General features: G+C 61.9%; 6 protein-coding genes across 6 annotated transcripts; 4 read left to right on the forward strand and 2 right to left on the reverse strand.

Moving 5' to 3' along the window:
• Window positions 1-167: 167 nt before the first annotated feature.
• LOC306957734 (guanine nucleotide-binding protein-like 3-like protein) lies at window positions 168-10,190 on the forward strand (the record flags this gene model as incomplete). Its single annotated transcript, XM_079551205.1, is given in 16 exon segments — window positions 168-205; window positions 586-687; window positions 799-915; window positions 997-1,071; window positions 1,164-1,299; window positions 1,378-1,481; window positions 2,253-2,397; window positions 2,877-2,964; window positions 3,087-3,264; window positions 3,593-3,735; window positions 3,813-3,949; window positions 4,026-4,126; window positions 4,208-4,249; window positions 4,251-4,385; window positions 9,943-9,974; window positions 10,022-10,190. Coding segments are annotated over 16 exon segments (1,742 nt in total), but the record flags the coding sequence as incomplete, so codon positions are not given.
• LOC306957733 (inter-alpha-trypsin inhibitor heavy chain H6-like) lies at window positions 5,086-9,034 on the reverse strand (the record flags this gene model as incomplete). The annotated part of the gene is given in 14 exon segments (XM_079551204.1): window positions 5,086-5,303; window positions 5,380-5,751; window positions 5,844-5,957; window positions 6,027-6,065; window positions 6,171-6,194; window positions 6,284-6,310; window positions 6,398-7,508; window positions 7,510-7,569; window positions 7,571-7,756; window positions 7,827-7,943; window positions 8,017-8,413; window positions 8,513-8,623; window positions 8,712-8,866; window positions 8,951-9,034. Coding segments are annotated over 14 exon segments (3,015 nt in total).
• Window positions 10,191-10,363: 173 nt separating the features above from the next.
• Window positions 10,364-12,385, forward strand: LOC306957735 (non-structural maintenance of chromosomes element 3 homolog; the record flags this gene model as incomplete). The annotated part of the gene is made up of 10 exons (XM_079551206.1): window positions 10,364-10,405; window positions 10,496-10,591; window positions 10,856-10,919; window positions 11,118-11,197; window positions 11,291-11,385; window positions 11,487-11,566; window positions 11,639-11,681; window positions 11,785-11,847; window positions 12,111-12,225; window positions 12,323-12,385. 10 exons carry the CDS (start codon window positions 10,364-10,366, stop codon window positions 12,383-12,385), a joined length of 741 nt encoding a protein of 246 aa, XP_079407332.1.
• A 95-nt stretch (window positions 12,386-12,480) lies between these two features.
• LOC306957738 (6-phosphofructo-2-kinase/fructose-2,6-bisphosphatase) lies at window positions 12,481-16,432 on the reverse strand (the record flags this gene model as incomplete). The annotated part of the gene is made up of 14 exons (XM_079551207.1): window positions 12,481-12,556; window positions 12,733-12,797; window positions 12,951-13,013; window positions 13,109-13,238; window positions 13,348-13,452; window positions 13,541-13,687; window positions 14,687-14,894; window positions 14,999-15,120; window positions 15,236-15,292; window positions 15,422-15,496; window positions 15,635-15,701; window positions 15,811-15,907; window positions 15,989-16,114; window positions 16,342-16,432. 14 exons carry the CDS (start codon window positions 16,430-16,432, stop codon window positions 12,497-12,499), a joined length of 1,413 nt encoding a protein of 470 aa, XP_079407333.1. The 3' UTR covers window positions 12,481-12,496.
• Window positions 16,433-17,852: 1,420 nt separating this feature from the next.
• HSD17B10 (hydroxysteroid 17-beta dehydrogenase 10) lies at window positions 17,853-19,807 on the forward strand (the record flags this gene model as incomplete). Its single annotated transcript, XM_079551208.1, has 6 exons — window positions 17,853-17,876; window positions 17,960-18,124; window positions 18,322-18,486; window positions 18,907-19,035; window positions 19,123-19,231; window positions 19,338-19,807. The coding sequence occupies 6 exons, from the start codon at window positions 17,853-17,855 to the stop codon at window positions 19,526-19,528; spliced, it is 783 nt and encodes a 260-aa protein (XP_079407334.1). The 3' UTR covers window positions 19,529-19,807.
• A 653-nt stretch (window positions 19,808-20,460) lies between these two features.
• On the forward strand, window positions 20,461-23,026 carry NAA10 (N-alpha-acetyltransferase 10, NatA catalytic subunit; the record flags this gene model as incomplete). Its single annotated transcript, XM_079551203.1, has 8 exons — window positions 20,461-20,481; window positions 21,348-21,446; window positions 21,572-21,630; window positions 21,761-21,806; window positions 22,097-22,212; window positions 22,352-22,396; window positions 22,614-22,698; window positions 22,802-23,026. 8 exons carry the CDS (start codon window positions 20,461-20,463, stop codon window positions 23,024-23,026), a joined length of 696 nt encoding a protein of 231 aa, XP_079407329.1.
• Between the last annotated feature and the right edge of the window lie 429 nt (window positions 23,027-23,455).

Below are 23,455 nucleotides of genomic sequence, written 5' to 3' on the forward strand. Positions count from 1 at the left end.
ATACGGGGGGCCTGGCTTGCGGCCGTCGCGCCGGAAGTGACGAAGCAGCGAGGCGGAAGTGAGCAGAACGGCGTGGGCTCAGCCATGACCCGATCCCGTGCGTTCCGGGGGCCGGCGGTGGGGGGCGTGGGGGGGGTTCTGCCCGTCACACTGCCGCTCCCGCGCAGGGCGACGGAGGGAGGCGGCCCGCGGGAGGCGGCTGCAGGTGAGAGCGGGGCCGCAGCACCCCGGGATGGGGCGCTTTTCCCCCAAAACGGGAACGTTCTTCCCTTAAACTGGTTCGGTTTGGCCCGGACGGAGCCGTTTTTCCCTCTAATCGCTCCCCTCCTCCTCCTCCTCAAACTGGGATCGTTCCCCGCAACACTGGGGCCATCCCCAATAAAACTGGTCCGCTTCCTGCTGAAAGGTGGCTCATTATCCTCATCTGGGGATCATCCCCTTCCCAGAGCCGGAAGTTCCGCGCTTAACCCGTCCAGATCGCTCCCCACTTTGGTCCAGTTTCCCCAAAACCGGTCGTTTCCCCCCACATTGGCCCCCCAAACTGGGGTTGCCCCCCTCCCAAACGGGGCCCCTCCCACCTTGCAGGGCAAAGCCGTGAAGGCGGCGGGGAAGAAGGATCCGGGGGTGCCGCAGTTGAGCCGCTTCGCCGCCCACGTGGAACAGCAGAACGAGAAGAGGCAGACGAGGGTAACGCTGGAACGCAGGCGCACACGAGAGGGGAAAAAAGGAAAACGAGTTTTAGGGGTGAAAGACCTCAGAGCGAAGCATTTCTTCCCCCTTCCCCCCCCGTCCGTGCAGGCGGCCGAGGCGCAGCGGCGGCGGGAGGCGGCGCGGGAGGCGGCGGTGGGGCAGCGGCGCAGCTTGGGGGGGCTGCAGGAGGACGCTCTGCGGCGGCAGAGGGATTTCGAGCACAAAGTGAGTCGGGGGCCGTTTCCCCCCAGCCCCTCTCCCTCTCTCCCCCTCCCCCCTCGATTCGATATGTCGCGATACTTTTAGAAGGAGGCGGCGTCGAGCCGCGGGGATGCGCAGGGCGAAGCGGCGCTGCGGCAGTACGGGCGGGAGCTGCGTAAGGTGAGCGCGGGGTTTTGGGGTTAAAAACAAAAAAAAGAATGATTTTTGGGGGGTTGCCCTTATGGTTTTTGTTGTTTTTTTTGGGGGTGGAGGTGTTGGAGGCCGCTGATGTGGTGCTGGAGGTGTTGGATGCCCGGGACCCGCAGGGCTGTCGCAGCCCGCAGCTGGAAGCGGCCGTGCGCAGAGCTGGGAGCCGGCAGCGCCTGGTGCTGGTGCTCAATAAGATCGGTACGGAGAGGGGGGGGCGGCGCGCAGGACCCCCGTGTGGCACGGAGCCGTTTTGTCACCCCCTGTCCCCTCCCCCAGACCTGGTGCCGCGGGACGTGGTGGCCGCGTGGCTGAAGTTCCTCCGTGCCGAGTTCCCCACCGTGGCCTTCAAGGCGTCGACACAGCAGCAGAGCCGCAACCTGGTGGGGAGCCGCCGTCGGTGGGGGGCTGGGGGTGTCACCTGGTGTCCTTTAATGTCCCCTTGTCACCCTGTGTCACCCAGCGGTGTCCCTTTGTCACCCGCTGTCGCTTGGTGCTGTCCTCTTGTCACCCACTCTCCCTTTGTCGCTCGTTCTTCCGTCACCTGGCATCTTATGGCCACCCAATGTCACCCATCTGTGTCCCATTGTCACCTGTTGTCACCCAGCAGTGTCCCGTTGTCACCCACTCTTCCCTTGCTGCTTGGTGTCTGTTTGTCACCCAGTGTTGTCACCTGGTGTCACCTTGTCGCTCCGTGTTCTCTTGCTGCCTGATGTCCATTCGTCACCCGCTGTCCCTGTGTCACCCAACAGTGCCTTCCTGTCACCCATTGCCACCTACTGTTGTCACCTCGTCACCTGCTGTTCTCCCATTGTCATCCTTTCATTACCTGGCGTCCCATTTTGACTTGGTGGTGTCCCCATGTCACCCAGTGGTGTCCCCATGTCACCCAGTGACCTCCAGTGTCCCCATGTCACCCAGTGGTGTCCCCATGTCACCCAGTGACCTCCAGTGTCCCCATGTCACCCAGTGGTGTCCCCGTGTCACCCAGTGACCTCCAGTGTCCCGTTGTCACCCGGTGTCTCTGTGTCCCCCAGCGTCCCACTGTCACCCCATGTCCCCATCTCACCCCGTGTCCCCATTGTCACCTGGTGTCCCCCTGTCCCCCGGTGTCCCATTGTCACCCCGTGTCCCCTGGCCGTGTCCCCACGCAGAAGCAGAGCCGGGTTCCGGTGACGGCAGCCCCAGAGGAGGTGCTGGCTGGCAGCGGCTGTGTTGGGGCCGACTGCCTGCTGCGGGTGCTGGCCAACTACAGCCGCTCGCAGGAGGTGAAGACGGCCATCACTGTGGGGGTCGTGGGTGAGCGGGGCTTTAGGACCCCCCCCAGCATTTGGGGATCCCTCTGACCCCCCCGTTCCTCCCCCTCTGACCCCCGGTTTCCCCCCTCTTCCACCCTCGGTTTCCCCTCACCCCCCCGTTCTCCACTCTTTCGACCCCCCGATTCCACACCCCTTTGACTCCCCCCAGCCCGCAGTTCCCCACCGACCCCCAGTTCTCCATTTCCTTGACCCCAATTTCATCCCTGACCCCCAATTCTCTTCCCCTCTGACCCCCAACTTCCCCTCTGACCCCCAACTTCCCCTCTGACCCCCAATCCCCCACCCCTTTGACACTCAGTTTCCTCCAATCCTTTCGCCCCCAGCGCCCCCTCTGACACCCAATTCCCCCTTCCTTTGACCCCCGATTCCATACCGACCCCCAATCCCCCCCTTGACTCCCCCCAGCTGCCCCTTTGACCCCCTAAACCCCCCCCCCTCGACCCCCACTTCGCCCCCCAGGGTACCCCAACGTGGGTAAGAGCAGCCTCATCAACAGCCTCAAGCGGAGCCGTGTTTGCGTGGTGGGCGCAGTGCCGGGGGTCACCAAGTAAGCTCAGTCTCCCTGAGGGGGGGGGGGGGCTGACAGAAGCACCCCTCCAACTCTCCCCCGAGGTGGGGGGCAGGGGAGGGGGTCCATCTAATCTCCTTTCCCCCCCCCCCCCCTCCCAGGTGCCTGCAGACGGTGCAGCTGGACCGCCACATCCAGCTGTTGGATTGCCCCGGTGTTGTCATGGAGACAGGAGCCCCCACTGCTGCTGCCCCACTGCGGGGGGCTTTGGCCCCACAGCGCCTGCGGGACCCCCTGACCCCCGCTGCTGCCATCCTGCGGCGCTGCCCCCCCGAGCAGGTGGGTTCAGCCCTATTTCTGGGGGGGGTCTCAGTGCCATTGCTGTGGGGTTTGGAGGTGGCTGGGGGTTCTCAGCCACACTGCTGTGGGGCTTAGGGGTGTCACGGGGGGGCTCGGGGCTGTTTGAAGGGGGGGGGGGGGTTCAGTCCCACCGCTGGGGACCACGGGGGTGTTGGTGGAGTTTAGGAAGGTTTGGGGAGGATCTCCACCCCATCGCTGTGGAGTTGGATGGTATCCGTGGGGCTCGGCCCCATTGCCGTGAGGACAGGGAGGTCCCCGTCGCTGTGACAGTGGGGTGACCGTGATCTGTTCCCTCTTTCCCCCCCAGCTGAGCCAGCTCTATGGGGTGCCCCCCTGCCCCGACCCCCGGCAGTTCCTGTCCCACCTGGCCCGCCGGCAGGGCCGCCTCCGTCCAGGGGGGCTCCCGGACCCCCACGCCGCCGCCGTGGCTTTGCTGCACGATTGGACCAGGTGAGCAGTGTGTTGGGGGGGGAGGGAAGGAACCCTGTACCCTAAAACCCCCCCCAATTCACCCCAAAATCCCGCAGCGGGAAGATCTCTTACTACACACACCCCCCCAAGTGCGACGAGGTCGGGGTGCAGCTGGAGGCGCAGATCCTTGCATCCATGGGGCCGGCGCTCGACCTTGAGGCGCTGGAGAGGGGCGACGCCGAGGCGCTGGCGGGTGAGAATTTGGGGTTTGTTAGCCCCGAAATTTGGCCCCCGCTCACCTCCACTGTGCTGAGCTGGTGCTGTTGTAGTGGTCCCGGAGGTGGTGACGGGTATTGAGATGTCCTCGTGTGTCCCCGAGGAAGAGGAGGAGACCATGGAGGATGGCCACGAGCAGGAGGACGACCTGGAAGTACGGGAATAAAAGAATTGGGGCGAATTTGGGGGGTTTTTAGGGTTTGGAGATTTTGTTTTTATAGGGGCTCCTCCGCAGCTCGGCGCGGTGACCGTGGAGCTGAAGGCGCGGGCGAAGGCAGGGGGAGGCGGGGAAGAGGAAGAGCCCCCAGCCCGCGCCCCACGTTTGGAGGAGGTGGCCGCTCTCCCCCCACTGCTGCAGGGCCAGGGGCTGGCAGCCGCTGGGAAACGGAGGAAGAAGCTGCAAAAAAGAGCAGGTGAGCAGAAAAACAGGCCATCGTTTTTGTGAGTCGACCCTTTTCCTCATTTCCCCCCCCCCCCCCCCCCAACACAAGCACCCCCATTTGTGACCGTATCTCTCCCCACTTTTCCCCCGGCAGAAAAAATCGCCACCAAGCTCTCGGACACGTTGATGGCGGCCATGCAGTTCTGAAGAGGGAGGTTTTATTGTTTTTGTGTGAAATGGTTAAAGAGCAGCTTTTGGCAATAAAAATACGCGTGGGGTTGGGGCGTCGAAGCGGGCTGGGGTCTCGTGGCTATTTGGGGGGGCTACAGGGGGGTCCTCTGTTTCCTGGAGGGGTTTGGTGGGGCAGGTCAGCTGGTTTCCATAAGTTGACGGTGGCTTTAGGGTTCCCACATGTCCCAGAGGCGTGAGGCTATTGGTAGCCGTGGGGTCCCCCCAGTATCTATAGGGCTGGTGGTGGCTGTGGGGTCTCTGTGAGTTCCTGGGGACAATGGTGGCCTCCACAAGTCCATGAGGTTGGTGGCATCTCATGTCACACGTCCATAGAGTTGGTGGTGGCATTGGGGTCACCCAAGCACCCGGTGGGGACACCAGTGGCCATGAGGTCCCCACCCCCCCATGGGGTCCAGCAGTGGCTGCAGCACCCCTTTATGTCCCAGGTCTGGAGCTGGACCCCATAGAGCCCCGCATCCGTGGGGACAGCAGGGACAATCTCAGGCTGGCAGCGAAGAGGGGGACAGGAAATCCCCATAGGGCCCCCCCAGCAGCACCGGCACTTTGGAACGCGGGACCAACCAGCAGCGGCCAGGCCGGGCTGCCCCCTGTGCCACCTGCAGCTCCTTTGTCACCAGCGTGGCCGTCACTGTCACCGCACCCAGGGACAGCCGCGCCGTCGTCCCCAGCGGGAACAGCCGGATGCCCCGCAGGCGGCCTAAAGGAAAGGGGACACGTCGCAGCCCCCTGTGCAGGTGACAAAGCCACCCCGTGGGGGTGAGGACGGCACTCACCCAACAGCCCCCCGGCCCTCGGGGACAAGCGGCTGCTGTCGGTGACGTAGAAGCCGAGGTGGTCGCGCTGCAGGGCGCCGGGGCGGCTGTAGCGGTGACGCAGCACCAGGAGTTCCAAGCTGGGACCCCATCGGAGGCGCAGGCGGCCCCCCGGCCCCAAAAGCAGCGTCACGGGGGGGAGGTGGAGTTGGGTGGGATGGGAGAAAGGCAGGGAAACGGGGGGGCCCTCCCCGCTCACGCGGATCCCGTGCAGGGTGACGGTGACGACGGCGGCGGGCCCCGAAACGGTGACAGCGTTGAGAAAGGTGCGGGGACGTAACGGGGCGCTCGGCCAGGAGGGGGCGCTCACCAGGTGCCCGTGGGCCGTTAGTCCTATAAAACAGGTTGGGAGGGGGGACACGGGGTGAGCCCTCCTCTGTTTAGGGGGCGTCGGGGGCTCCCCGCAGGTTTTTGGGGGTCCTCACCGAGCAACGGGTCAGTCAGCAGCTGCAGGGTGGCCCCGGGGCGACCATCGAGGGTGAAGCAGAGGGGGTACGGCGAGCCCTGAACGTGGGCCACAAAGTGGGGGTCCCCGTCCACTGCAGGGGGGTCAGAGAGGTCATTTGGGACCCTTTGGTACCGCCCCCCCTAATCCTCCGTCTCCTTACCTGAGGCTGAGAAGGTGAAGAATGTGGGGCTCGAGGAAGCTAGAGGAAAAGGGGAGATGCGTGGAGGGGCTGCAGAGCACCCCTATGGGTGCTGCACCCGATCCTGGGGGTCTCGGGGGGGTCTCTGTGTCTCCCTCAACTCACCCACATCAACATCGTGGGTAAGATCTGGAAGAGAAATGGGAAATTGGAAGGGGTGCTGCGGTGTGCGGCCCCTTCCCACATTTTGGGGCTGTGGGGGGGGGGGGGGCTGTTACCTGAGGCATCATCACCATCGGGGGGCCCTGGGAAGATAAGATAGAAGTGAGAATGGGGAGAGGAGGGAGGCGTTAGGCCACAAAAAAGGGGGAAATGTAGGGTTTAGAGCCCACCTGTGGGTGTGAGGATGACATAAATGGGGGGGTCCAGGGACTCCACGAATTCCTCACCCCCCACCCTGGGTGCCAGCAGCTCGGCCTCCTCTGTCTGCAGCAGCACCGCGTTCCCAGGGCCGCGGGGCAGGCTGGGACCCCCCCACGGCACCGGGGGCACCTGGAGCTGGGGTGGGGAGGGCTGCAGCTGGGCGGTGGGTGGCACCGTGTTCTCCATCACCGTGTGGTCCCCGTGTTCTCCCTGTGCTGTGGCAGCAGCTGTGACAGCTCCGTCTGGTGTCCCCACAGCATCCGCTGTCCCCGTGGGGCTGTTGGTGGTGAAGCTGGGAGGGAACGTGAGTCCTCCATCACCCGGCGTCACCACCACGAGGGAGGTGAAGGGGGTGACAAAGTGGTAGAGCAGGGACAGCTCGGTGGCCTCGGCAGCGAGCCGGCGGCGTGCGGCCGTGCTGTTGGCGGCCAGCTGAGCCCGCAGCAGCTCCTGGATGGTGACAAAGGCCCACAGCCGGCGGACGAAGGCGCCGAGCAGCGCTGCAGGGCGCTGGGGGCAGCCGGGTGGCAGCTCGGTGACGTTTGCCACCACCTCGGTGTCGGCGTGGAGCTCGCCCTCGTCGCCTCGTCCAGATGCTCGGATACGGAGCCGCTCCGTGCCCGGTTCCAGCTTCCCGGCCACCACCAGCTCAGAGCCTTGGAAATAACCGGGGAACAGCTTTGGGGCGACGTGCCGCGCGGCTGCGCCGGGGTAGGTGAGCTCCACGTCTCGCAGGAGCGGGCTGTCGATCTCCCTGAAAACATCAGTGAGATGGAAGGCGGCGTCGGCATCCTCGGGGATGTGCTGCGCTGTTCCCCCGCTGGCGGCTGCGAGGCGGCTCAGAAGGGCAAAGTCAGCATCGGCCCCAAAAGCCAGGCCGAAAAGGAGAGCGGCTGAGGGGGAGAGGGCACGGCGGGCGTTGGAGAGGATGCGCGGGATGTCGGTCACCCCCGCGGTGGGCTCGCCGTCTGTCAGCAGGAGCAGCAGGGCGACGCGGGGCTCCTCGGCCGGGCGGTGAAGGAGAGCAGCTGCTACCTGCAGTGCACGGTTGATGTCAGTCCCTGCGGGAACGGCAGGCGGAGCTGTGATGATGCGGCCAGAAGAGGGAAACCACGGCGACGCACCGTGCGCACGGAGAACAACGCGTGGGACTCACAGCCGTCGGCCTGGAGGGCGTCAATGTACCGCGTGGCACCGCGGATGGAGGATGCAGAGGCCGGGACGGAGCCGCCCTCTCGCCACACGCAGGCGGCCTCGGCGAAGGTGACGATGTTGAAGCGGTCGTGGGGACGCAGGTCGTGCAGGATGGAGCGCATGGCCGCCTTGGTCTGCGGGTACGGGCAGAGTAAAAGCGGGGACGCAGCAAGACATGGGCTCTGCGGGGGGTCTGAGCGCTACCTGCTTCATCTTGGTGCCCGACATGGAGCCGCTGACGTCGATTACGAAGACGACGTCCTTCGGGATGGGGGACAGCCCAGCGGGCGCGAAGAAGTGGACAAAGTGTCCGTCGTACAGCTAGAGGAGAAACGGGAGGGTGGAGGACGGGCTCACAGCCACCCCCCGCTGCCCCCATCCATGCTCAGCGCACCTCCACGTCCCCCGCGGCGTCACGCCGCGCCACGTCGTACTCCAGCACGAAGTCACCGAGCGCCGCCCGTTCCTGCGGGGTGGGTTTGAAGGCGACGCGGGCGCAGTGCGTGCCCTTCTCCACCCGGATGGACGGCGTCGCCGAGGCGGAGGGGCCCGCTGTCGTCACGGCCGTATCTCCAGGCAGAGGCAGCACACGGAGCTCAGAGATGCCAGCCCGCTCGGTGACGCTCAGCTCCACGCGGAGCTCGGGTACGAGGCGGTGGGGATGGAGGCGCAGGGCGTAGCGGTAGGTGCCCAAGCGGCGCCGCAGCAGCTCCTCGTAGCACAGCTCAAAGGATGCGTCCCCACCGGCTGCCACCGAGGCCATCACTTGGAAGCGTTGGGTTTCCTTCTCTCTGTGTGGCAGGAGGGGAGCGTTACAGCTGCCCTCACATGTGGATGTATCCCATCCCATCCCATTCCATCCTATCCTGTCCTCCCTTCCCAGTGCTCACTTGGTGCCAACATGGGCGGCCGTCCTGCCCTGCCGGCGGGCCGCTTCATACAGCTCCCGAGCCCGGCGCTTCTCCATCACCTCAGCCTGGTGCGCCTCGCCACCGACCATCCTGGTGGAAAACAGCAATTCAAGCTGTGCACGGCTGCCTCTCCTCACCCCAAAGCGCCCCATGTCGGCACGCAGCCCCTCCTCCTTACACGGTGAGGTTGGTGATGAAGGCGGCAGGCGGCAGCTCCAGCTCGAAGGCGGCGCGGCGCGGCTCAGCATCGGGGTTGTGCACGGCGCTGCACACGCAGGTGGAAGCATAGCGGGAGATGATGGTGGCCTTCACAACAAAGCTCCTCACCGGCAGCTGTGAGCGAGGGCAGCATCAACACAACCCCTCCCGCAGCTCGGCCCGCTCCCAGTAATTAACAAATCAACAACCTGTGCTCACCTCCGGGCTGAGGGGCAGAGCTGGGGCGGGCAGGAGTAAGGGCAGCACGGCGTACCAAGCCCAGGCGCAGCCTGGCTCCTCCATGCCTCCTCCTTCGCTGCCTTCCCTCCTCACCCATCCCCACAGCAGCTCACCTTCCTCTCTTTTTTTTTTTTTCTCCTTTTTTTTTCTCCTTTTTTTTTTTTTCTTTCCGTTTTCTCCATCTCACAGACGCCACATTCACGGAGACAAGCTGGGTTTGTCCGCAGGCTGCAGCCTGGAGAGGGGCCAGGGCCTGCAAAAAAAAAAAAGAAATAAAAACAGAACGCCCGGAAAAAAAAACCTGGGGCCGCTTCCTTATTTATTTTTCCCTTTATTTGCTTAATTTTTTTTTTAAATGTATTTATTTCGGTAAGAGCTTTAATGCATTCACTGGGGGAGAAGGGATGGGGGGGGGGGATTTGGGGTAAAAAAGAGGCAAAAAGGGCAAATTTTGTCCTTCAGAGATCCCTGGATTGGAACAAACACAGGCCTGCAATTGGGGCTGGAGGCACTTCAAGGCTTCAAAGGGCTTGAAAACGCTTTAATGCTTTATTAAGCAGAAAAAGGTTCGCATTCAGGCCCTATTGGAGCTTTCCAAGTATTTTCTATGTCTTTTTTCCAACTCCCCACACAAACTGCTATCTCCAAATGGGGTTGGGATGAAGGCTCCCAGAATCCCTCTTTTAGGAGGGAATTGTTGCCATCCCGTTTAGATCTCATCTCAATCCCCATGGCTGCTTTTTTTTTTTTAATTTAAGCCTCATTTTTACCCTCTCCTAATACACAATTTTAATGCATTTTACAAGCGGCAAACAACCACTCGCTCTTCCCATTGACCCCATCACCACACACACTTGTCACAGAAATATTTCCTTTCATACCATTTTTTCGCTTTCTTTCTATATTTCTGACTGATTGTTTGAGCGTTGCTTTCTTGAGGCCGAGCGTATTTATTTTCCCTTTCCATGCGGGGCGGCTCCCGACCGCCATTTTGTTCCCTGAGGTAATTTTGAGCGGGCGATTTTCCCGCTCTTTTTCGATGGGCCGCAGGCGCGAGGCCGCGCGGCCGGCACGCGGCGTTGGGGGCGTGGCCACAGGCTTGCTTGACCAATCACAACCCGAGGAAGTGCCTCGTGGGGGCGTGATCGGTTGGAGAAGGCGGGACTACGAGGGGCTGGGCCAATCAGGGGGCGGTGCTGCGCTGGCGCATGCGCGCTGAGAGGAGCGGCCTGAGGGCGGTGAGTAATGGCGGGGCGGCATCTCCCGGGCGCGGAGGTTTATGGCCGTTTTAACGGCTCCCGGAGGCACCGAGCGGGGGCTGGGGGCTGAGGGAGAGGATGGGGAGCGGCCGATGGCCGCCTGAGCTGAGCTGGCACTGCCTTCCCTTCAGAGATGTCCCAGAGGAAGCGCAGCAGAGGCTCCGGCCTCACCCAGGTACCGTGGGCCCGGCTCTGAGGTGGGGTGGGGGAGGGGGGGGTCACTGCCCCCCATCCCGTGTGTCGTCACCATCCCGATCCTCTGCAGGGCGACGATGAGGATTTCAGCGTGCTGCCCACGCAGAGCCCCAGCCAAGTGCAGAGGAACCTGGAGAGTCGCTCCCAGGAGGAGATCGATCGGAAGGTGGGGGGGGAGGAGTCTGGGGGGCGAGGGGGAAAAGGGTCTGGGGGGGAGAGGAGCTTGGGGGGGGTGGCAGAGGGAGGAGGAGTCTGGGGGGGAGAGGAGTTTGGGGGTGAGAGGGAGGAGGGGTCGGGGATGTGCCCCTTCCCTGTGAGTTTTCACTTTCCTGTTTCACTTTCCTGCCGTCTGTTGAGTTTCTTTGCTTTTTGGGGGACTTTTTCCCGTTCTTTTTATCTATATTTTTTTCCCCTTTTTGTTTTCCTACAGGTGACCGAGCTGGTGCAGTTCTTGCTTGTGAAAGACCAGAAGAAAATCCCTATTAAAAGAGTAGGTGAGTTTAGATGTTCCTTATTTCCCAAGGACCTTTTCCTTATTGAGTCATCCCCACTCCCTGCAGGGCGTGATGTCTCCCATCTTCCTGCAGAACCTTATGGCGTTGCCCCTCCTCCCTCCCCTCCAAATCTTTATGGGATGGCTTCCTTCTCTTCAAAACCTTATAGAATTGCCCCCACCCTTCTGTTCTCTACAGACATCCTGAAAAAAGTTATCCGTGAATATAAAGATGTTTACTCAGAGATTGTCAACCGGGCGGGCAGGACCCTGCAGCAGGTATGAGGGGGCTCAAAGGGGTGGGGGTCAGTTTCTCCCCCCAACCCCCCATCTCTGTGCTGAGTTAACCCTTGTGTCCCCCTCCCCTGCCAGGTGTTCGGGTTGCAGATGGTGGAGATTGACACCAAGCACCACATCTACATCCTCACCAGCACCCTGCCGCGTGTCGAGGGGGAGAACCTGAAACAGTGAGGGGGCTGGTGGATGTTTCTTGGGTGGGGGGAACGTTGAGAGGCCCCTTCCCCCTCCAAGTCCACTTTTTGGGTCTGTGATGCTTTTTCTGCCACAGGGATATACAGACAGCCAAGCTGGGTCTCCTCATCGTCATCCTCAGCTTCATCTTCATGAAGGGCAACTCAGCCAAAGACAGTGAGCTCCCCTTGTTACCCCAGTCCCCAATTTCCCCTTGTGTCCCCCCCTGCTGATCCTTTTCCCCCCTAGGTGCTGTATGGGAGTTCCTGCGCCGGCTCCGGGTGCACCCAGGGTAGGATTTTTTTTTCTGGGGGGGGGGACAGGAGGGGGAAAAAGAATTGAGGGAGCAGAGCTGCGTGCTTCCATCCCTCGTTCACCCCACGGCGCGCCCACAGGGAGAAGCACGAGGTGTTTGGAGATGTGAAGAAGCTGGTGACGGAGGAGCTGGTGCGACAGAAGTGAGTGCAAAGAGGGGGCGGGGATGCAATTTGAGGAGGGGGGGAGGTTGGGGGGAACCCCGGTGTGCACAGAGCAACCGCGGCACGAGCGTCAGCCCGGCTGTTTATACCGCACCGCAGAGCAACCACTGTTGTCCCCCCACCCCCCGGTGGCTTTAAGGTGACATCACAGGGCAGGGGACACAATGGGACAGCTTTTGTGACCCCCCCCCCACACACACACCCCACTGAAACACGGGGGTTCACCCCATTGCTCCTTGCAGGTACCTGGAGGTCACCCCCATCCCCCTGACGGACCCCCCCGAGTTCAATTTCCAGTGGGGGCCAAGGGCTGCCAAGGAAACCTCCAAGAAGGACATTCTGAGCTTTGTGGCAAAGGTGGGGGGTGTATGGGGGTCTTTTTTGGAGGGGAGGGGGCCCAGGGCAGAACCTGACCCCCTCCCCTTTTATTTTCTTAACTCCTCTTTGCCCCCAGGTGCAGAAGAAGGAGCCCAGCTTCTGGATCAGCCAATACAACGAAGCCAAGGCCAACGCGTGAACCCCTTCTCCTTAAATAAAATTGTGTTCTTTTGGGGGGTGCTCAGCTCCCCAGCACGCACCAGGCTCTTTGTTAAGGCAAGCTTTAATTATCCGGGGGGGTTTGGGGGGCTCAGTAGTGCTCAGGAACGGTGACCAAAGCTTCGGCCGTGGGGCGGCTGATGTCGACATTCTGCGGTACAAAATGCGATGTTTCTCATTCCACAATGTGATCGTTTCCCCCCAAATCGTGCACCCCCACACCATGGGGGGGGTCAACAAATGCTGTGTCCCCTTCGCTGTGCTAACAGGGACTTTTAGGGTCCTGTTTCTCCTCTCCAAATTTTGTCCCCCCCCGTTTCCCCTCACCTGGGGCCGCTCGCGATGGGTGTTCACTGCCTCCACGTTGAGGAAGATGGACTCCACTTCACACCCTGATTGCCCCATAGAGGAGTTGGAGGGGACAAAAGGGACCAGGCTGCAGCTGGGGCCGTCCCTTTTGATGGCAGGGGGGCACGCACACGGGGCGATGTCCTTTTCTTTTCCCCCCTCCCCCAGGTGATACTTATTGTGTCCCCCCCACTCACCGTAAGCCACGGGGGTCAGCTTGAGCACTGTGTGCAGGGGGCACCGGAGGTAGGGCAGCTCCTCTGGGGTGGAGGGGGGGCCGATAATAAAATGAGGAGGGAGTGGGGGGGGCGGAGTGAAGCACGGCTTCGTTCCCAGATTGTCCCTGTGGCCTCACCAGAGCTCTTGTCCAGGAAATAAGCCAGCAGGCAGCGCATGACGGCCTGGTGACAGATGACCAAGACGTTCTCCTGCCGCTCCAGCTCCATGATGACGGGCTCCAAGCGCTGCACCAGGTCCTCGTAGGACTGGGGTGGGGAAGGGTGAGAGGCTGCTGTGAGGGGGGTGTTTTGGGGGGGGGGGGGGGGGGTCTCCAAGCACCCCCTTTCTTGTCCCAACCCCCCCCGCTGTTGTCACCTCGCCCTTGGGGTAGCGGTAGCGGTACTTGTCCTGGTCGCGCAGGGCGAACTCCTCGGGGTAACGCTCCTGGATCTCCTCGTAGGTCATCTCCTCACAGACTCCCTGGTGTGGGGAGGAGTTTTAAGGGGGCACACAGGGGGGGGGTTATTTGGGAGAACCCCCTCCCTCCCGCCCCCCATCAAACGCTGACCGCATCGATCTCGTTGAGCGCCTTCCACTGCTCGTAGGGGACGCCCAGCGCCTCGGCCGTCTCGATGGTGCGCTTCATGTGGCTCGTCCACACCTTCAGCTCGCGGATGCTTTGGCTCCGGATGAATTCAGCCAAGGCCTGGGCGTACTGAGGAGGTGGGGCTGAGTTCGACACCCCCTCACCCCGTCATCCTTGGGGGCGGGGCTTGTCATTAGCCCCTTGCTGTATGCAAATGGCTGTGGTGGTTAATGAGGCTGCGGTTTGATCCTGAGCCGCTTAGCAGTGTCAGTTAATTGGGTGTGTTGTTGTGGGGCGGGGCTTATTTAATTAGCCCCACCCCTTCCTCTATCTACATTGGGAGTGGCTTGTGGGGGCGTGGCCTCGATTAGCCCCGCCCCTTTCTTGGCAACCAATTGAATTGGCTCATTGGGGGTGTGGCCTCTATTAGCCCCCATCTCTTGTCAACCAATTGGATTGGCTCATGGGGGCGTGGTCTCTATTAGCCCCCACCCCTTTCTCATCAATGGGATTGGAACATGGGGGTGTGGCCTCTATTAGCCCCCACCCCTTTCTCATCAACCAATTGGATTGGCTCATGGGGGTGTGGCTTCCTTCAGCCCTGCCCTCTCTTCATTGGCGGGCCTATGTTGGTCCCATTCTTTCCTCAACAACCAATTAGATCGGCTTGGGAGGAGGGGCGTGGCTTATGTTAGCCCCACCCTTTTTAAAGAGCCAATTGGAGTTGTTCTTGTTGGCATGGCTTTGGTGAAAATTGCAATGACTGAAGTGGGTGCTGGGGGCGTGGCCTCTGTTAGCCCCACCCCTTTTTCCTATTGGTCATGTGTGGTCTTCAGGGGTGCGGCCTCTTTTTAGCCCCACCCCTTTCTCAATATATAGCTGTATCTGTTTGGGGGGCGTGGCCTAACAGTCCTGCCTCTTATTGAACAGTTGTCCCAGGAGGCGTGGCCTGTGTTAGCCCCACCCTTTCACTTCCATATTTGGTGTTTCCTGGGGTTTGCCCTCTCTTAGCCACGCCCCCATTTCCCCTGCCCCCCCCCCTGCTGCGATCCCTGCTGTCCCATCCCCACCCGACCCACCCCACTGTGCCAATCCCCCCACAGAGGCCGTGGCCTCCCCCAGCCCCACCTGGCGCCCCCGGGGGGACAGCCCTGCGTCCCCCCCGATGCGTCCCTTCAGGTTGAGCAGGCTCTCCCCGTGGCGGCTCAGGTAGATGGCGCGCGGTGTGACGTGAGTGTTCATCAGGTAGTACACCGTCCGGCTCTGCACGTGGCCCTGCACCCGGTTGGCCAGGTACCGCACGCCCACGTCGAAGATCTTGATGTAAGACAGCCCGCTGCGCACCCCCCAACCCCCATCCCCACACACCTCGTGTCACATCACCCCCACGCTGTCCCCAAACCCAGGGTTGGGGGGTGGGGGGATGCAGCGGGGTGTCACCTGTCCAGCTGCTCGTCCAAGGGCTCGTAGGTGGCTTTGTAGCATTCGATGCGCTGCAAGAAATCAGCCACTGCTTCCTCCGGGATGCAGCCTTTGTAGTCAGGGCTGCTCAGCTTCACTTGCTGCGTGGGGAGGGGGGGGCGTCACGCTTCGGTGGGGGCTACAGTTTAAAAGAGGCAGGGGGGGAAGGCTTGCGCTGGGGGGTAAGGGATGCGTTTTAGGGAGGCGTCCCCTCACCTTGATGTTCTCCTCGATGATGGCGGGGTCGTCGCAGATGGACTCGACAAACAGGACCTGCAGAGAGAGCAGGGTGCGTGCCCCCCCCCCCCCCCCCCCCCCAAAATGCAATAAGTTCCCTTCTCAAACTGTGACTTCTCCCCCCGTCCCCCCCCCCAAAAAAAAGAAAGAAATTGCCATCGGTACCTTGTAGCCGTTCTCCCTTGCGAACTGCAGGATGAGGGCTCGGCGCTCCCTCGTCGTGTTGGTGGCATCAAACACCTGCATTTGGGGCAATCGGAGCCCTCAGGGGTAACCCCCCCCCCCCCCCCTTGTCCGGGGGGCTAATTGCCCCGGGGGGGGGTTAATTGCCCCCTATGGGGGTTATTTCCCTCGGGGGGGGGGGGGGGGTTCTCTTACCGCCACCTGCCCCTCTTCAGAGCTCAGATAGGTGCGGACGTCCTGCAGTGCAGCCAACGCACACTGCCTGGGGGGGGGGGGACAGGGGGCAGGAATTAGAGTGGAGGAGGCCATCAGCTGCTGAGGTGACCCCCCCCCAACCCCCTCCCCTCCAGACCCCCCCCCCCCAAAAAAACCTGCGGATCTGCATGGCCTCCTCGTTATCGTGGCGGAAGAACTCGTAGTTCTTGTAGCTCTGCACCGCTTCACGGCGGTATTGCCCCACGTTGAACACTGCCAATGGGAGGGGCTGGTTAGGGGGCACCCCAAAGCTTTCTTATCCCCCCCCTCCCCCCCCCCCCCCATATGACTCACCCCGTGTCGGCATGCCGATCCAGTTGAGGTAGCGGGTGAGCTTGCGGGAGATGTAGGTCTTGCCACGGGCTGGCAGCCCCACCAGGATCACCATGGTGGGGCAGTTGGTGAATTGGGGTACAGTTGCTTTTGGGGGGGGGCAGGGGGGACAGGATTTAAGGAGATCTGCAGCGCCAGAGCAGTACAACCCCCCCAAATCCTCTCTCTTTAAACTCTCATCCATGCCATTTGGGGGGGGGGGGGGGGGGAGAGGATTTAACAATATTTAGGAGGTCTGCAGCAGCGCAGCACCCCAAATCCCCCCACAAAACCCTCCACTCCCCTTCTCCTCCCCCCCAGCTCCCCAAGCTCACATCCTCGCCTCCGCAGGCGATGCAGGCTAAGGGGAACCCACACTTTTTGCAGGGGGTTCTGAGTCAGCTGTCCCGATGCCACCGCCGCCATGGCTCTGCCCTCTGTCCCCACTACGGTCAGTGTCCCCGGAGCAACGGGTCAACCCCCCCCTTTTCTCCCCCCCCCCCCCCTTATACAAACACAACCCTCCTCCCGCCCCCCACCTTTGTCCCATACCCGGGATTTTGGCTGATTTCTCTGATTTCTCCTCCATGGTGCTGCTGGGGGGGTTGGCGTGGCGGTTCCCCCCCCCCCCCCCCCCCCCCGAGCAAGGTCAGAGGTAACGCTATACCCTGGCTGCCGGCCGGGACAGGGACAGCAGCTGGGATGAGGCGTGGGGGGGCCCTGTCTGTTCCCCCCCCCTTCCTCCCCCCAGCTCCCCCTGCTTCCCATCAGCAGGGCTGGTGCTGCACCCATCCATGGGGATGCTGACACTGCCCTTATTCAGCATATCTGGGAGGGGGGGTCCTGATTCTAGCCCTTGTTTATTGGGGGGAGGGGGGGGTGAACCCCCTCCTTTATTAGGGGGGAGGGGGGAGATTATTTCAGCCCCTCTGCTGGTCCTGGCCACTGTTGTGTCCCCATCTTGAGGGGTCCTGAGCCTTATCTTTGTGGGGTCCCCATCCCCAACCTGGGGGAGATCCCCGTTCTTGGGGAGGGAGCCTCAACTCTTGGGTGAGGGAGGAGGAGGGGGGTCCCATGGGGTCCCATTTTGAGGAGGAATGATACCCGTACTTGAGGGGTGATTCCCGTTCTTGGGGAGTTCCAATCCTTGTGGGATGAAGTGTCCCCATTTTTTTTAGGGGGGGGGTCCCAATCCATCGAGGGGGATCCCCATTTTTGGGGGGGGATCCCCATTCTTGGACGGGGGTCCCTTTCCATGAGGGTGTCTCGATCCCTAGGGGTCCTGCACCCCAGGTTCCCTGTCCCCGTTGGGGGTCCCAAGGTCCGCCTCGGGGGTTCCTCATACCTCCGGGGGTCCCCTGTCCCCTATAGGGGGTAGGGGGAGGGGGTCTTCTCCATTCCCATAGGGTTTCCAAGTTCCCACTTCGCTGCACATCCCTACGGCAGCCCCTCCCACCCCCACAGGGGGGTCCCGACCCCATCCTCTGGGATCGCTCGGCTCCATTCGTATTCTCTCGGCTCTATTCGGGTTCCCTTTGCTCTACTCGGCAATTCTCGGCACCATTCGGATCCTCTCGGCTCCGCCTACAGGCGCTGGGCTCCGTTCGGGTCCTCTCGGCTCCGTTCGGGTCTTCCCGACTCTCCAGCCACTATTCAGCCCCTCCCACCGCCCCTCAGCTCCACCAATCACCACTCTCGTCCTCTCGGCTCCACCCACCGCCCCTCAGCTCCACCAGTTACTGTTCCCCTCCTCTCGGCTCCACCAATCAGTGCTCTCCTCCGCTCGGCTCCTCCCGCCACCCTTCGGCTCCTTTCGCCGCCGCCCCCCTTCACCATTGGCCCCAGCATGGCAGCCCTGCGCAGCGTCAAGGTGCCGGGGAGCTCCGGACCCCGCGATGGGGAGGGACGCGAGCTCGCTCCCCGACACCCCATTAACCCCATCCCACTTTCTAGGGAATGGTGGCTCTGGTGACCGGCGGAGCCTCAGGGCTGGGCCGGGCCACGGCGGAGCGTTTGGTGGAGCAAGGAGCCCGCGTTGTTCTCCTTGACCTGCCCAGCTCGCAGGGAGCACAGCTGGCAGCAGAGCTGGGTGAACGTTGCGCCTTTGCCCCCGCTAACGTGAGCACCAGGATTGTGTGTCAATGAGACACAAAGCAGGGACAAGGGGCACCCCAAGATGGGGACGGGGCGTCTGGAGGGGTGGAAATCGGGGCGTGGGTTTGGGGCAGCTGGGTGCAGGGGAGAATTGGGGGCCTAGAAGGGAGAATCGGGGGTCTGGAGGGGATCTGAGGGGGTTCTGCTCCCCGTACACACAGGTGACATCGGCTGAGGAGGTGGAGGCTGCCCTGGAATTGGCCAAGAAGACTTTTGGGAAGTTGGAGCTGGCGGTGAACTGCGCTGGGGTGGGAATCGCTGTCAAGACCTACAATGCCAAGAAGGACAAAGTGCACGAGCTGGAGGATTTCCAGCGGGTCGTTAATGTGAGTGTCTGACCGGGGTCAGCGGGGAGGGGGGCAAGATTGTCATGGGGTGGTCAGCAGGTTGGTCTTGGTCAGCGGGATGAGCTTGGTCAGGTTGTGGGGTCTCTTAGTCAAGGGGGGTGGTCGTGGTTAATGGGGTGGTTGTGGGGTAATGTTGGTCAAGGGGGGTGGTCCTTGTCTGTGGGGCTGTCTTGGGGTCGTTTTGGTCAATGACGTAGGCATAAGGTGGCCTCAGTTAATGGGGCAGGCACGGGGTTGTCTTGGTGATTGTGTGGTCGTGGGGTGGCCTTGGGCAGTGGGTTTGGTTCTAGGGTGGTTGTGAGGGGTCTCCGGTCAGTGGGGTGCATGTCCTTGACCAATGGGGTGCTTGTGGGGTAGGGGTCAGATGCATGCCTCCCTTTGTTGCCCTTTGTCCTACAGATTAACCTGGTTGGGACCTTCAATGTTATCCGCCTCAGCGCTCGCCTGATGAGCCAAAACGCACCCGACCCCGACGGCCACCGGGGCCTGGTGGTGAACACGGCCAGCGTGGCAGCCTTTGAGGGGCAGGTGAGCTGGGCTGGAAAGCTCTGGGGCAGAGGGGGGACACCAGAGGGATGAGGGGAGCCCCCCCATAACGCTCCTCACCCCCAACAGGTGGGCCAGGCGGCCTACTCAGCCTCTAAGGGGGGCATCGTGGGCATGACGCTGCCCATTGCCCGCGACCTGGCACCGCTGGGGATCCGCGTGGTCACCATCGCCCCAGGTAGGGAAGGGAGAGCTTTTAGGGATGGGGAAGGACGAGGGATTTTACGTGTTTTACACCCCCTATTTTATTGTATTTTTTGCGTCCCCTCCTCCTCCCCCCTCAGGGCTTTTCTCCACCCCTCTGATGGACGGGCTGCCCGAGAAGGTGCGGAAGTTTTTGGGGCAGCAGGTTCCCTTCCCATCTCGGCTGGGGAACCCTGCCGAATACGCACACCTGGTGCAGGCCTTGGCTGAGAACCCCATGATCAACGGGGAGGTGGTGAGGCTGGACGGGGCTCTCCGGATGCAGCCCTGAATGGGGGGGGGGGCACGGCGTGGGGGTGTCCACGATGACGGGACGTGAAGCAGGGACACCCCAGAATGGGGGCACTGTGGGGACACAGATCTACCCTTCTTGATGAGGAACACGTGGGGACCTGCACCAGGATTGTCTGCGTTTGGGGACCTCAAGGGGACCTGGTCCGAGGTCACCTGGGTCTGGGGACCCAAAGGGGCCCCGTCCACGGCTGGGGACCGACCTTGTGGGCGACCTCTTTTGGGGACCCACCTGGCGCTCAGTCCAGGCTCACCTCCGTTTAAGGACCCCGAGGGACCCGGTCCACGGCCACCCGGGTCTATGCTGTGGATTAGGACCGCTGGAGGCTGGGGATCCCATGGGGACCCAGTCCAGAGGCACCCGGACTTGAGGACCCCATGGGGACCCGGCCAACCCCCCCCCCCTCCTCCCCGCAAGGTTTGGGGACACGACCTGGCCACCCCACGCTGCTACCTCCCGCAATAAAAGCTGTGCACTCTGCTCGGCTCCGCCTCCTCTCGCTTCCCATTGGCTCGCGCGGCTGTCAATTCGCTGCGCCGCGAGGAGCGATTGAGTGGGAGTGTCGGTGGGCACGCCCTATTGCGAATTCGCGGCTGTGATTGGCTGTTGCCTGGCGCGCTCTGGATTCGAGTGAACGATCTTAGCTGGATTTGATCGTTCCTGATTGGCTGAGAATAACAGCGACGAGGGCGTAGTCGTCCACTCATCTTGCTCACTGATTGGCTGGTTCGCCTGTCCATAAAGCGCGGGAGAGGTGGGTCAAGCGAATCGCTATTCAGTTGTGGGCGGGGCCTCTCGGCAATTTTAGCTCTGATTGGCTGTGGCTTGTCCTTCCGCCGGAAGCGGCTCTTAAGGAGAGGGAGTGCGACGGCAAGGCCGGAGCCGGCCGAGCTCCTGGTTCCTCGGCAGCCATGAACATCCGGAATGCGCGGGTGGGCGGCCGGGAGAAGGGGTCCGGGTATTCGGGAATGGGATGGGGAACCGCGGGGAGGGGAATGGGGGAGAATCCGAGGCCTGAAGGGAGGAGAAATGGGGCCTGGAGAGGGGATCCGGGGGGGGGGATATTGGGGTCTGTGGGGGGGGGATGTGGGGCATGGATGGGGGGATTCGGGGCCTTGGAGGGAAGGTGGGGGCTGGAAGGGGGGAGACTGGGATCTGGAAGGGAGATCCGGGACGTGGAGGGGGGAAATTGGGATCTGTGGAGGTGGAATGTGGGGTGTGGAGAGGGAATTCAGGGCCTTGAAGGGAAGATGGGGTCGGGGGCGGGGGGATATTTGGGTCCGGAAGGGAGATCCGGCATGTGGAGGGGGGAAATTGGGGTCTGGAGACGAGGCTCTGGGGTACGGAGAGGGGTTTCAGGGCCTTGAAGGGAAGATGGGGTCTGGAGGGGGGGGGGGGGGAATATTGGGGTCCGGAAGGGAAATCCCAAACATGGAGAGGAGAAATTGGGGTCTGGAGACGAGGATCTCGGTCCCGGAGGGGGAATTCAGGGCATCGAAGGGAAGATGAGGTGTGGAGGGAGGAAATTGGGGTCTGGAGATGAGGATCTGGGGTACGGAGAGGGGTTTCAGGGCCTTGAAGGGAAGATGGGGTGTGGATGGGGGGGGATTTGGGGGCCTCGAGGGTGCAGTTTAGGATCTTGTTAAAAGAACCAGGGAACGTCACCGGGTCCTGAGCTCCAGGGGAAGGCTTTGAATCCCCAGGAAGGGATTTTTGGGGATCCCACCCCTTGAAGGGGGGGGGGGGGGGGGTGGCCTCATTCCGGGCTCAGCCCCGCCCTGACGCTCCCCATCGTTAGCCCGAGGACTTGATGAACATGCAGCACTGCAACCTGCTCTGCCTGCCCGAAAATTACCAGATGAAGTATTATTTCTACCACGGCCTCTCTTGGCCGCAGGTAGGAGCTGTGATTTCCCACCCCCACCCCCCCCCAATCCAAAAAAAAACCAACACCTATGGAACCCCCAGACCCAAATCCGGATGATCCCGATGCCATTTTTATTTTTCTTCCTCTTTTTGCAGCTTTCCTACATCGCTGAGGATGAAAACGGGAAGATTGTCGGCTACGTCCTGGCAAAGATGTGAGCATGGCTGGGGGGGGGGGAGGGTGAAGGGGGGACCATCCCCCCCCCCCTTCTTTTTGTTGCTTTGGGGCTGTGCTGAGAGGAGTTTGGGGTGCCCCCCCACCCCACATATCATCTTCATTTGCAGGGAGGAGGATCCTGACGACGTCCCGCACGGACACATCACATCGCTGGTAACTTATTATGGGATTTTGGGTGGAGCTGGGGGCGTGGGGGGGGGGGGGGAGGATTGGAAATGGGGAACTTAATGGGGCATTGGTGGGGGGGGGGGATCGTGGGGATTCCAAAGCAGATTTTTGAGCATTTGGGGGCCTTTTTTTAGTTTGTTTTTTGGGGGGGACTTGTAGAGGGAATTGAGGATTGGGAAGAGAGCGTAGGATTTTGGGGATGGGGGAGGGGGGCTTCACCTCAGCTGTGCTCCCCCCTTTCCCCCCCTCCCCCTAACAGCCCCCTCCCCTTTTAGGCAGTGAAGCGTTCTCATCGACGCCTGGGGCTGGCTCAGAAGCTGATGGACCAGGCGTCGCGGGCCATGATTGAGAACTTCAATGCCAAATACGTTTCCCTCCACGTCCGCAAGAGGTGGGGACCCCCCCCCCCGCCCCCATCCCCCTGAGCCCACCCCCCAAAATTCCTGTTTACAACCCTGAAGTCGCCTCCTCTCCTCCCTTATTATTATTATTATTATTATTATTATTATTATTATTTTTCTATCTTACAGCAACCGGGCAGCTCTGCATCTCTACTCCAACACCCTCAACTTCCAGTGAGTGGCTTTTGAGGGGCTGGGGGGGGGGCTGTAAATCATGGGGGGAGGTGTTGGGTATTTGGGGCCACCCCTGATGGCTTTAGGGGGTGAAGGGGGGGGGGGTCTGGCTGTGCTGAGAGCCATAAAGGGGGGGATAACACCAATAGATAATACCAATGTGGGGGGGAAGGGGGGGGAACAGGCAGCCCCATTTTGTGCCCCCTCCCCCCCTTAGGATCAGTGAAGTGGAACCCAAATATTATGCCGATGGTGAGGATGCCTACGCCATGAAGCGGGACCTCACCCAGATGGCAGATGAGGTTGGACCCTTCCCCCCCCCCCCCGCCCCCCTTGCCCCCATTTTGGGGTGATTTGGGCTCAGCCCCCCCAACACCATTCCCTTATTTATTTCCCCCTCCCCAGCTGCGCAAACAAGTGGAGCAGAAGGAGCGGGGCCGCCCCACCACCCTCAGCCCTGGGGAGCCCCCCCGGGGGGGGGAAAGCTGTGGAACTGGGGGTCCCCCCCCACCGGGTGCGCCCCCCCCAGAGGACAGCGGGGCCGACAGTAAGGATGTGAGCGAGGTGAGCGAAGCCACGGAGAGCACCGACGTCAAGGACAGCTCTGAGGCCTCCGATTCCGCCTCATAGGACCCCTCCCCAGGCCTTTGGGGAGGGGGAGGAGAGGGGGGGGGGGGCACATGGGGACCCCCTACTCCCATTTTCAAGGGGGTGGGAGGCAATAAATCGCTCCTTTTCAAAATGGAGCGCCTCTTGTTCTCGCCCACGGTGCGGAGAAGCGATGCGGAGCGAGCTGGGGGGGAATTGGAAGCACGAGGAGAGGGAGGGTAATTTTAGGGGCAGTTTTTAGACAAGGGGGGGGCAAGGGAAGGGGTCTGGGGGAAGAAGGGGAGGAATTTTGGGCGGGGGGGCGGGGGGAGCAGTGGCGACAGTTTGGAGAGGATTGGGGCCGTTTGGGGAGTTTTCAGCTCATTTCTCGCAGAACAGGGAAAAAGGAGTACAGCTGGGGGGGGGGGCTTCATCTGACCACGCCCCCTCCCCGTGCGCTGATTGGTGACG

This window comes from Tetrao urogallus (genome assembly GCF_951394365.1).
Source record: "Tetrao urogallus genome assembly, contig: scaffold_198, whole genome shotgun sequence".
Taxonomy (NCBI): domain Eukaryota; kingdom Metazoa; phylum Chordata; class Aves; order Galliformes; family Phasianidae; genus Tetrao; species Tetrao urogallus.